The 12,890-nt window shown below is 40.2% G+C and overlaps 1 protein-coding gene across 1 annotated transcript; it reads left to right on the top strand.

Moving 5' to 3' along the window:
• Nucleotides 1-8,481: 8,481 nt before the first annotated feature.
• LOC129761221 (uncharacterized protein K02A2.6-like) lies at nucleotides 8,482-12,573 on the top strand. The gene has a single exon (XM_055758937.1). The coding sequence runs from the start codon at nucleotides 8,482-8,484 to the stop codon at nucleotides 12,571-12,573; it is 4,092 nt and encodes a 1,363-aa protein (XP_055614912.1).
• The last annotated feature ends 317 nt before the right edge of the window (nucleotides 12,574-12,890 follow it).

Below are 12,890 nucleotides of genomic sequence, written 5' to 3'. Positions count from 1 at the left end.
CGCGATAAGGGGGGAGGGGGTAGATGTTGCGTTACTTTCTGTTTATTAGAGATAGGAAATTGCGTTACGAAAGAGGGGGAGGTTCAAAATCCGGATTTTTGTGTTACGTAATTTGTGCACGACGCCTGAGGACATCGACAAGACAACATCGTTACTGAACGAGCTGAACGGCGAGGGATCGAGGTATTCATTACCTGGCTTGACATGACCTGAAATGCAATCAGTTTGTTTTAACTGTGAGGAAGCGCAGAAAAGCCGATCGATCAGAAGGAGAAGAGAAGGTGAAGAGAGTATCAGCATCGAAATACGGTTCCTCGGGAAGACATAGAAGCAGCCGCCACACACACATATACACGCGCGCAACTCTTTTCGTTTGCTGGTTATCGAGAGGAAACCTGGAAAGAAATGATCGTTGCTGAAAAATAATCTGCCAGTTCCCCTTGGAATTGAAAATTACATTCAAGTGAGTTTATTCTAATGTTTTCTATCCATATAATACTGCGACCACATACATTTGGTTTTGTGATTTGTCAATCAAGTGCAGTTAACAGGAAAGCTTCTGAAGATTATTCTTCAGAACAAGGTTTTTTGTATCCAATATTGGATGCATAAAACCTTGAGTCTTCAAAGTAACACTCTCGTTTTTGAAGTCACCCAAATATTTATTTATTCATTCATTCAGGATGGATTTAGATTCAACTTCAAACAAATGATCTCTAAATCAACGATAGTCCTACGTCACCCTTGCGGTTATACCATAGATATAACCCACTTCCTGTTTTTCAAAACCGCGAGTACTAAGTTTTCTAAATTGGAACCATTCCATAAAACATGGCGCTTATCAGGGCCATTAAACCTTCCAAAAAAGAGTTTTGGATCCAAATTATGACCCCACATTGAAAGTCGACACTGTACCACTGTCATCGCAAATGTTCAATTACAAGTTAAATTTACCTCCAATCCGATACTGAGTGGTGGTAATGCGACGTGCCATTGAATGTAATTTATTGTAAAATATGTCACAAGCTGGATGGGAAGAATTTTTCCAACTGTGAAAGCTGTGGCGAGTGTCAAATGCAATCGCTAAACAGAAAGGTTTAGCCGAACAAGATGGGGATATCGAGTGATAACAAAACAATAAACTCTTTAGATTGAAGATAATTTTGTGATCCTGAAAAGGACCCTTTTTAGCTTGCATGTGAATCCAACGAGCGAACAAATCGTAATGAATGTATTTTTTTGCCATCGCTCCCTAACGCCCACCAGTGGTTAATGCCAACTCGATAACCACCTGTTAATAGCACTTGGTTGAAACATATTTGGTCACAGTGTAACATGGATAGAAAACATTCAATTAAACTCTTTCACATGAATATATTTTGAAAATTCCCAAAGGAACTGGCAGATTATTTTCCAGCAATGATTAGATCTTTCCGGAACTTTCTCGATGCTGAATGGCATCCTAACGGAAAGAGTTCTGCGCGTGTATGTGTCGATCCTTCGCCGTCCACCTCCTCCAGCACGTTAGGCAACGATGTTGTCTTGTCGATGTCCTCACGAAAAATGAATGTGTCTCACCACCAGAATATCGCTTAAGTATGCTTTTTGTGTGTGATTGAATCGAGAGAAGGTGTGGTTTACGATGGCAATTTGGAAGGCAAACTAGAGGGGAAAGAACTCTCTGAGCTCGGAACTTTCGGCGACTGAGCAATAATCGATTGCGGGCGCATACAATATTGGATAAGGAAATATCCTACTGATGGGGAAGAATAATCTTCTGAAGCTATCCTGTTAATTGCGATTGATTGAAAAACCACAAAACCAAATGTATTTGGTCACAGTGTTATAGAAAACAGTGGATAGAAAACATTCAATTAAACTCTTTCACATGAATATATTTTGACAATTCCCAAAGGAACTGGCAGATTATTTTCAGTAACGATTAGATATTTCCACATTTTCCTCAATACTGGAAGCCCACCAGTGGTTAATGCCAACTCGATAACCACCTGTTAATAGCACTTGATTGAAACATATTTGGTCACAGTATAACATGGATAGAAAACATTCAATTAAACTCTTTCACATGAATATATTTTGAAAATTCCCAAAGGAACTGGCAGATTATTTTAAGTAACGATTAGATATTTCCACATTTTCCTCGATACTGGAAGCCCACCAGTGGTTAATGCCAACTCGATAACCACCTGTTAATAGCACTTGATTGAAACATATTTGGTCACAGTGTTACATGGATAGAAAACATTCAATTAAACTCTTTCACATGAATATATTTTGAAAATTCCCAAAGGAACTGGCAGATTATTTTCCAGAAATGATTAGATCTTTCCGGAACTTTCTCGATGCTGAATGGCATCCTAACGGAAAGAGTTCTGCGCGTGTATGTGTCGATCCTTCGCCGTCCACCTCCTCCAGCACGTTAGGCAACGATGTTGTCTTGTCGATGTCCTCACGAAAAATGAATGTGTCTCACCACCAGAATATCGCTTAAGTATGCTTTTTGTGTGTGATTGAACCGAGAGAAGGTGTGGTTTACGATGGCAATTTGGAAGGCAAACTAGAGGGGAATGAACTCTCTGAGCTCGGAACTTTCGGCGACTGAGCAATAATCGATTGCGGGCGCATACAATATTGGATACGGAAATATCCTACTGATGGGGAAGAATAATCTTCTGAAGCTATCCTGTTAATTGCGATTGATTGAAAAACCACAAAACCAAATGTATTTGGTCACAGTGTTACATGGATAGAAAACATTCAATTAAACTCTTTCACATGAATATATTTTGAAAATTCCCAAAGGAACTGGCAGATTATTTTCAGTAACGATTAGATATTTCCACATTTTCCTCGATACTGGAAGCCCACCATTGGTTAATGCCAACTCGATAACCACCTGTTAATAGCACTTGATTGAAACATATTTGGTCACAGTGTAACATGGATAGAAAACATTCAATTAAACTCTTTCACATGAATATATTTGGAAAATTCCCAGAGGAACTGGCAGATTATTCTCAGTAACGATTAGATATTTCCACATTTTCCTCGATACTGGAAGCCCACCAGTGGTTAATGCCAACTCGATAACCACCTGTTAATAGCCGCGCGTGTATGTGTGTGTAGCGATGTCTTCCCAGGGAACCGTTTGTGGCATCACTCTCCTCCTGATAGGTTCCCTTCTGGCATAGGGTGCACAAACAGGCTCTTGGTGACACCGTTCATCCGCGCTTTCATGATAAATAAAGAGCTTCACCGCAACAGCGACAACATGCTCCAATCGCTGTTCAATTAGAACTGAGTGGATTTCCGAGCGCCGCTCGCTTATATACCGATTGGTGATTTCAATAGCCTGTTTTGAAAGCAATTTTAAGACTATTGAAACAAGTTTTTGGATCAAAAAGTAACAAGTATATAACGCGTAGACATTTTATCTTTCGAATGAATTGTTTATCATACCATTTCGTTCAGTTGTTTAGGAGCTATTAACGCTCAAAATCTCGGTCTCCGGCGTAACGCTTTCGTTTTCGAAACTTTGATTTTACACCCCGGTATAGAAATGAAAGACGTAGTCCTACGTCAAAAATATCTTATTTTCTTTCAAACCGTAAACCCGTGTGGTTGTACGGCATCGGCATCGTGGACGTAACAAAGGAGGACAAGTCAAGGGAAAGGCAAAGTCTCACTCGAACCGTGCAGGTCTCCAGTTCACTGTTGGTCGCATTCACTGATTGCTCCGCAAGGGTAACTAGGCCGAACGGATTGGTGCCGGAGCACCAGTATACCTAACAGTGATTATAGAGTTTCGGCCGTCGGAGTGCTCGAGTTGGCTTGCAAAGCTGCTCACGACAATCAGAAAACCCGCATCAAGAACAGAGCAGCTTCGGTTCGGCGCTCATCAAGGCAACAATTAGTTTCAGTGAGTGGCAAAGTGTTTCTCCGGCACGTCGCATTAAATTGTAATTTACTGAACAACATGTCACAAGCTGGATGGTGTAGGGTTCAGTGTTGGAATCTTACCTTACATTATGGATTTGTTTATATTGGAATATACTTACCTATATATTTTACAGATCTTGTATGACAGATAGACTGAGGGGAATAGCTGGCAACCTGGCTGAGAATGAAGGAAATCAACGAGGCGAGAAGGAGAGTACGTTGAAAAAGCTACGGAGCAACACGGATGGACACGGTGTGCAGTGATAAAGAGTGACTTTCAGTTCAAATAAAATAAAGTATAATTAAATAAAAATACTGGCTGTAAAACCCTACAATTGGCGACGATCGGACGAAAATACCCACAGTAATTCAAGGTACGAATATTTTTTTTTTTTGAAATTACTTCAGTTTCGAAATCTAAAATTTATCCGATTGTTCAACGAAATAAACGGTGGCGAAGTCTGGGCCCCAAATCAATAAAACAAAATGGCAGCGTGTTTGATGTGATGTAGTAGAACGAAAACAGAAAGAGAAAAAAAAGACGGGTGGGTAATGTCGGGGTCATAACCGGAGTGACGTAGGACTATACAAAGGGGACAGCTTTTGCTAAATATATATTTTAATTATATTGTTTTATTTTCTTCTACCTACCTATCTACCTGAAAAATGAATTACTTTACTGTTTACTTTTTATGAACATGTTGGGGGTTCTGAAAAGAACCTTTGGTGTTGTGTTTTTGCGTTTTTTTTTACAAACTTGATTCTTGATTTTTTTCTAAAGGCTTTGTACTTATTAAATGCTCAACGCCGGGCATCTTTCGGCGTATGCATATATCGTACAATCAAAATGATGGCTGTGATAGGGAATGCATAGGTAGTCATCAACTCATTCACTACCATATATTTCATTATTGAGCACATTACCGTACCTTAAACTGTGGTTTCGGAGACGAATGAATTGTAAGATTTGTAGTATCCGTAAACAAAGTAAATAAAAATAAAAAAGAACTGAGGTTTTGGAGACGATCTGTTGAAAAATAAACGAACTATAAGAACTTAAAATAAGAACAGAGCAGCAGGAAATACATAGCTCATCATGTTGCTCCTTAGTTATTTTCCTATACAATGCAGATGTAACGTCAGTCAGTCAACCAAAGAAAGCAGTTCTTGCTACCGAGAAAATTCGTTTATGCCATCCTGCATACAATGTGTTGTAATTTGAAGCCACTTTTAATTCGGAAACTATACATGGGTTTGTGAAAACTGAATGATCAATTTAAAAAACCCCAACCAGTTCAAGAACAAGCATAAACAAAACAAAACAGTTTATATTATATGTCATATTATGTCACTTTAGAATGCATTGGTATTGTGAAAAACTTTTAATAACTCTTTTTTGAATGGTTTAATGGCCCTGTAAAGCGCTGTGTTTTACGGTGGCTGGTTTTGCCACCAAAGCGGTCTGTATAAACAAACTTTTTCTTTCTTCTACCTGCTGCCGTTTTGCGATTGCGATTGCCACTCGCTGAAACTAGTTGTTGCCTTGACGAGCGCCGAACCGAAGCTGCTCTGTTCTTGATGCGTGTTTTCTGATTGTCGTGAGCAGCTTTGCAAGCCAACTCGAGCACTCCGACGGTCGAAACTCTATAATCGCTGTTAGGTATACTGGTGCTCCGGCACCAATCCGTTCGGCCTAGTTACCCTTGCGGAGCAATTAATGAATGCGACCAACAGGGAACTGGAAACATGCACGGTTCGAGTGAGACTTTGCCTTTCCCTTAACTTGTCCTCCTTTGTTACGTCAACACGTCCACGTTGCTGCTTGTTTTCTTTTTATGATGTGATGCGATGCGATACTAAACGTTGCCGTACAACCACACTGGTTTACGGTTTGAAAGAAAATGAGATATTTTTTTTGGATCCGCGCGCTTTATACTCTAGCGGTACACGCTCACAGGATAGAGACAAATCGGCAGACTCAGCCAAAGGGACGAGTCCAACGAGACGAACGAATGAGCGTTAAAAGGCAGCGATGGCAAAAAAATACATTCATTACGATTTGTTCGCTCGTTGGATTCACATGCAGGCTAAAAAGGGTCCTTTTCAGGATCACAAAATTATCTTCATTCTAAAGAGTTTATTGTTTTGTTATCACTCGATATCCCCATCTTGTTCGGCTAAACCTTCCTGTTTAGCGATTTGTTGCCACTCGCCACAGCTTTCACAGTTGGAAAATTTCTTCCCATCCAGCTTTGTGACATGTTGCACAGTAAATTACATTCAATGCGACGTGCCGAAGCACCACTCAGTGTCGCATTGGAGGCGATTTTAACCTGTAATTGAACATTTGCGATGACAGTGGTACAGTGTCGACTTTCAATGTGGGGTCATAATTTGGATCTCTATGTTTACAAAAATGTCCAACTAATTATGTCGCATTACATGTCCGTCCAATTAGCTAAATGTCGAACTAATTGTAAATTACTGTACTTTCAATCTGGAAACAATTTAAGAATTGGTGTAAATTGAATAATCAGGAAAGTCCCCAACTATCAATAAGCTCAGAACAACTGCCAAATTCACATACTCAGCAGATCCTGGCAAACAAATTATGAAAAAATCAAATTGTTTTTTATTATTATTTTGGATATTATTTTAGAAAACATTGAACTATATTTCGTAAACTCTTTTTTGAAAGGTTTAATGGCCCTGATAAGCGCCTTGTTTTATGGAATGGTTTCAATTTAGAAAACTTTGTACTCGTGGTTTTGAAAAAAAACCATTTCGAACGCCCTCGATGCCGCCTTGTTCTGGATTTGCCACCAAAGCAGATTGTATAAAGAACAAACTATTTTCTTCTGCTACCAGCTGCCGTTTTGCGATTGCGTTTGCCATTCACCACTCGTTGCAACTGCCTGTTGACTTGATGTCCACCGAACCGAATGTGTTCTGTTCCGAATGCGGGTTTTGTTTTCGGCGCGAGCAGCTTTGGCAGCTAACTCGATCACTTCGGCGGCCGAAACTATATAACGCCGGCTTGGTGGACTGGTGCACTGGTACTAATGCGCTCGGCCTAGCTACCCTTGCGGGGAACTCCAGACCGACACGATTCGAGCGGGTTTTGCCTTTCCCTTAATTTTTCCTCCTTTGCCATGTCCAGATTTGGCTGCTTGGTTTGGTTTGTTGATGTGTTGTGATGCGAACTGATGTGGTGTACGGTTTGAATGAGAATGATCGTTACGGCAGCGGAGCGGGGATTTTTAAGCTGACTGGCTGGCTCGAGAATTACGCATGTGTGAGACTGCGACCAATGTTTCGTTCTTTTTTTTTCTTTTTCCTTTCCAATCGTGCTTCATTCTATTTCGCTGCTGCTCTGGTTGCCCGTTTTGGTCGGTACGATTTGAGGAGCACAAAATGGACCAATCAAAAATGGGCACATAGTGCATTTGGACAATGCTTGATATTTCACAATTATTCAATTATTTATCTCAAGAAAAATGAAATGTTATTCGTTATGATAGATGCGTAGATATATTTCCTATCAATTGATGCAAAAACCTTTGCGATCTATTGAGAAATGCTCGAGTTATAAACGTTCCAAATCTTGCATTTTTTCCTACTTGTTCAGTGCCTAGATTTCCATTTCACCCCCTATATCTTCCGGTTAGACGTAGTCCTACGTCAAAAAAAAACGAAATATGTTTAGACTGTGATGGTGACGGATGATTCATACTGTTCCTGTAAAAAAAAAAAAAAAAAAAAAAGAAAAAAGAAGGTTATGCGTGGTATTATAACTGTGAAAATCATTACAGGTAGCTGGATCTAACGAAGCTTGAAGGAAGAGAAAGAGCGTAGCAGGGAGCTACGTCACGATATTATTCTCTAGCGCAGGGTGCCTAGACGATTATTTATCAGAGTAACAGGAGGTTACATGTTGTTTGTCCAGTGCAGGGAGCCTGGAAGACAAACGATGCAGGGAGCACAGGTATGTACTTGGTACTCGATAAGTGGAAGAGTTGTTACGTAGCAGGTAGCTATGTTTTTTTTTTGTTTCTAGAGCAGGGAGCTCGTAGAAGTCGTAGTGAAGAACTACACTGTGTTTTCCTACTGCAGGGAGCTTTAAGGAAAACGGCGACCATAGCAGGGTGCTATGCTCTAGAGCAGGGAGCCTAGAAGAAACTCAAATTCAATGAAAAGCAATGTAGTATTCGCAGGGAGCGAATCATTGTAAAAAAAAAAAAAAAAAAAAAAAAAAAAAAATGCAGCAGGGAGCTATAGTGTCGATTTTAACTCATTGGTTATATTCAACATGTTAAATGCTATCATGATTAACTGTGTGAACTGAAGTGGAAGCAGATATGGGTTTATTTATGTATTTATTTTGTTGTATTTAACGATATTTACATTTTTGGTGTAAATGAAATATATTTTCTTTATAATAATTCACATTTACATTATGTATATAAATTGAAAACACTTATTTATGCCAGTGATGATTTAATAAGATAGAATATTTCAATAATGAGGAAAACCAATACAAGTTTTCTTTATTTACGGTTGCAGATGGATGAAAGTCGACTGTTGCCGATGTTTCGATGTGATCAAATCGAAAGCGGTAAATTGGCGAAGGAATGGCGTGAATGGAAGGATTCTTTGGAGTTTTATTTTGACTCTTATCAGATTACCGACCAGAAGATCAAACGTTCTAAAATGCTTCATTTTGGTGGTCCTCAGTTACAGAAAGTATTCAAGAGTTTGGAAGGCACCGAAGATTTCCCATTGGTCATGTTAGATAGGAATTGGTACGATATAGCTATTGATCGACTGGATGCTTATTTTAAACCACGCCAACAAAATGTTCTGGAAAGACATAAGTTGCGGAAAATGAAACAAGAAAGTAATGAGAGTTTCGCCCATTTTGTCTTGCGCTTACGCCAACAGTTAATGGACTGTGGGTTTGAAAAATATCAAAGAGATATTCGAAATATTTTAGAGGAAATTATGCTGATTGATGTAATTGTGGAGGGATGTAATTTACCGGAACTTCGACGAAAGATTCTTGAGAAAGATCAATCTTTATCAGACATTGAAGCCTTGGGAACTTCTTTGGAGAGCGTTCGCCAACAAGAGAAGGAATTGAAAATCGGAGTTTACACTAGTCTAGGTGGACAATCAGAAATATGTAAAATAACAACAAAGGGTGAACGACAACAAAGTCGGATCTTGAAACGTTTTGCATCCGGGTCCCACAAAGCAGTGAATAATGAGGTTCAAATCATTTGCTACGGTTGCGGACAATATGGTCATTTTTCGAAAGCACCTTCATGCCCGGCAAGAGGGCAGCAATGTCGCAGGTGTCGTAAAACCGGACAGTTCGAAAAAGTTTGTCGCAAACGTCCTTTCAATCCTCCACCGTCATTTCTTCCGAAGAAAGTGCAAGCAATTGAAGATAGTGACCAAAACATACCAAGCGTCCAAAAGGATACAGTTTTATGCTCTCATGAAGCGGAGAAAAAGGTCTACTACACGTTTTATACAGGAAGTCAAGCAAACGTGTTTCAATGCAAAATAGGTGGTGTTGAAGTGGATGTATTCGTAGATTCGGGTTCTGATGTGAATATAATAACTTCAAAATCATGGGATTTTATGAAAGCTCAGAAAACTATTATTGCAAGATGCGAGAAAGGAAGCGCTGTGGTTCTCAAAGCCTACGGCAATAATAAACCACTTACGATTTTGGGAACCTTCGATGCAGTTGTTGAAATAGGGAAACGATCGACTATATCCAAATTTTTCGTTGTTGAGGATGGGCAACGAAATTTGTTGGGTGACAAAACTTCGAAGGAATTGGGCATTCTGAAAATCGGTTTGGAAGTAAATCAAGTATTCGACAGTTCTAAAATGCAGTGTTCTCCGTTTCCTAAAATTTCCGGCGTTCAAGTGCGAATTCTAATGAACCCCAGCGTGGTTCCGGTTTTTCAGCCATTGAGGCGTGTACCCATTCACCTCGAAAATGCTGTCAACAGAAAGTTAGATGAACTACTAAAACGAGACATCATCGAAGAGAAAAAAGGCCCAGCAACGTGGGTGTCACCCCTAGTAGTGGTAAATAAGACCAATGGTTCGATAAGGCTTTGCGTGGATTTGCGACGCGTGAATCAGGCGGTTATCCGGGAACGTCATCCTATGCCAATAATTGAAGACGTTCTAGCAAGGATTGGTAGAGGAAAAATTTGGAGTATTTTGGATGTCATGGATGCATTTTTCCTACTGGAACTTGATGATAAAACGAAGGATATTATGACGTTCATCTCTCATCGAGGACTCTACCGATTCAAACGTCTTCCGTTTGGTTTAATTTCGGCGCCTGAAATTTTTCAGCGTACGATGGACGAAATATTGGCAGACTGCGAGGGCGCCTACTGGTACCTTGATGATGTAGGTGTCGAGGGCAGCACTATAGAACAGCATGATCAACGGTTGAACAAAGTTCTTCGAAGATTCAAGAACAGAGGAGTAGTACTCAATTGGGGAAAATGCAGAATCCGTGTTACCGAATTTGAATTTTTGGGATACAAAATATGTTCGGATGGTATCATGCCTTCAGATATCAAACGTGATGCTGTGTTAGATTTTCGTCGTCCAACAAACGAGAGTGAAGTTCGAAGTTTTTTAGGGCTGGCTAACTATATGGGCAAATTCATACCTAACTTAGCAGAAATAGATGAACCTTTGAGAAGATTGATACAAAAAGGAAACAAGTTTCGATGGGGTGAAGCAGAAGAGATTGCGTTCACTGCTATTAAATCTTCTTTGTCGGAAGCTAGTTGCTTGGGATTCTTCAGAGCAAAAGATAACACTTCGTTGTTTGCGGACGCCAGTCCTGTCGCTTTAGGTGCAGTATTAATTCAAACAAATGATCATGGAGACACAAGAGTTGTGTGTTACGCTTCAAAATCTCTCACAGATACCGAGAAAAGATACTGCCAGACTGAAAAGGAGGCTCTATCTCTAGTATGGAGTGTGGAGAAGTTTCAAGTCTGTCTCATAGGTAGAGAGTTCAGTCTGCTCACCGATTGTAAAGCTCTTACGTTCCTGTTCGCCCCAGCTTCTCGACCTTGTGCACGGATTGAACGATGGGTTCTACGCCTTCAGAGTTTTACATACAAGATAATTCACATCCCTGGACAATCTAATATTGCTGATGTCCTATCGCGACTTTCTACCAACGCTCCAAAACCATTCGATGAAGCAGAGGAACTTGTAGTACAAGAAATTATTATAGCTGGAGCATCAACGGTTGCTTTGAAGTGGGAAGAAATCGAAAGCGTTAGTAGAGAGGATGAAATTATACGCCAGGTTATTGAGGCGTTGAATTCAGGCACAACTAATGAACTTCCCTTGAGCTACAGGGTGATATCATCAGAGTTATGTTCCATCAACAATGTCTTGCTCAGAGGTGATCGTATCATAATCCCCCACGGTCTTCAGCAACGAGTATTAAACCTAGCTCACGAGGGTCATCCGGGGATTAGGATGATGAAAGGGCATTTGCGTGCCAATGTTTGGTGGCCAAAAATGGACCAGCACATAGAACAATTTGTTAAAGCATGTCGTGGATGTACGTTAGTGTCTGCACCAAATCCACCAGAACCAATTATCCGCAAAGAACTTCCTTCTCGGCCATGGGAGCAAATTGCGATCGACTTTTTGGGACCGCTTCCTGATGGGAAGAATCTACTTGTATGCATTGACTATTACACTAGGTATTTAGAAGTTATTGAAATGCGTGATATGACCACTGCATCCACAATTGATGAACTCTTGACAATTTTTTCACGATATGGATTACCTGATTCGCTTCGTGCAGATAACGGACCGCAATTTTCATCAGAAGAATTTAAAGCATTTTGTGAGGAACAAGGTATTGATCTGGAGAATTGTATTCCTTACTGGCCCCAAATGAATGGAGAGGTAGAACGCCAGAATCGGTCTATCTTGAAACGTCTTCGGATTGCGCAAGAATTGGGACATAATTGGCGAAGAGAATTACATCAATATCTACTTACATATCACTCAGCAGTACATCCTACGACAGGAAAATCTCCAGCAGAGTTGATGTTCGGTCGGCGTTTACGCACCAAGTTACCATGTATTCCTGCTGCAGTCAGTAATGATGAGGAAGTGAGAGATTACGATAGGATTCAGAAGGAAAAGGGGAGAGTGTATACCGACTGTCGACGGAAAGCAAGATCCAGTAGCATCGAGATCGGTGATCGTGTATTAGCGAAACGTACCATAAAAGAGAACAAACTGAGCTCTGACTTTTCCCCTGAAGAATACATCGTAATTAAAAAGAATGGAACAGATGTTACAATTCGTTCAGAGTCATCAGGGAAAGAATTTAGAAGAAGCGTAACTCATCTGAAACGAATATCACAGAATACTTTCGAAAGCGATGATCTTGATGAAAATGTGGAAAACCAGAACGTAATGGATACAAACCCAACAACAACGGAATCTGCGCCCCCTCTACCGGAAATCTCTACAAAGGAGCGATCAAAGAGGCTAAGAGCAGAGCCGAGTCGGTTTGAGGATTATGTAGCGTACTAACATCCTTTTGTTATTGTCCATTTTAATGAAAGGTAGGGATGTAGGGTTCAGTGTTGGAATCTTACCTTACATTATGGATTTGTTTATATTGGAATATACTTACCTATATATTTTACAGATCTTGTATGACAGATAGACTGAGGGGAATAGCTGGCAACCTGGCTGAGAATGAAGGAAATCAACGAGGCGAGAAGGAGAGTACGTTGAAAAAGCTACGGAGCAACACGGATGGACACGGTGTGCAGTGATAAAGAGTGACTTTCAGTTCAAATAAAATAAAGTATAATTAAATAAAAATAGCCAGTAAAACCCTACAG

Source organism: Toxorhynchites rutilus, chromosome 1 (assembly GCF_029784135.1).
Source record: "Toxorhynchites rutilus septentrionalis strain SRP chromosome 1, ASM2978413v1, whole genome shotgun sequence".
Taxonomy (NCBI): Eukaryota; Metazoa; Arthropoda; class Insecta; order Diptera; family Culicidae; genus Toxorhynchites; species Toxorhynchites rutilus.
The sequence above is the reverse complement of the archived record's forward strand: the minus strand, read 5'-3'. Positions and strand labels throughout refer to the sequence as shown.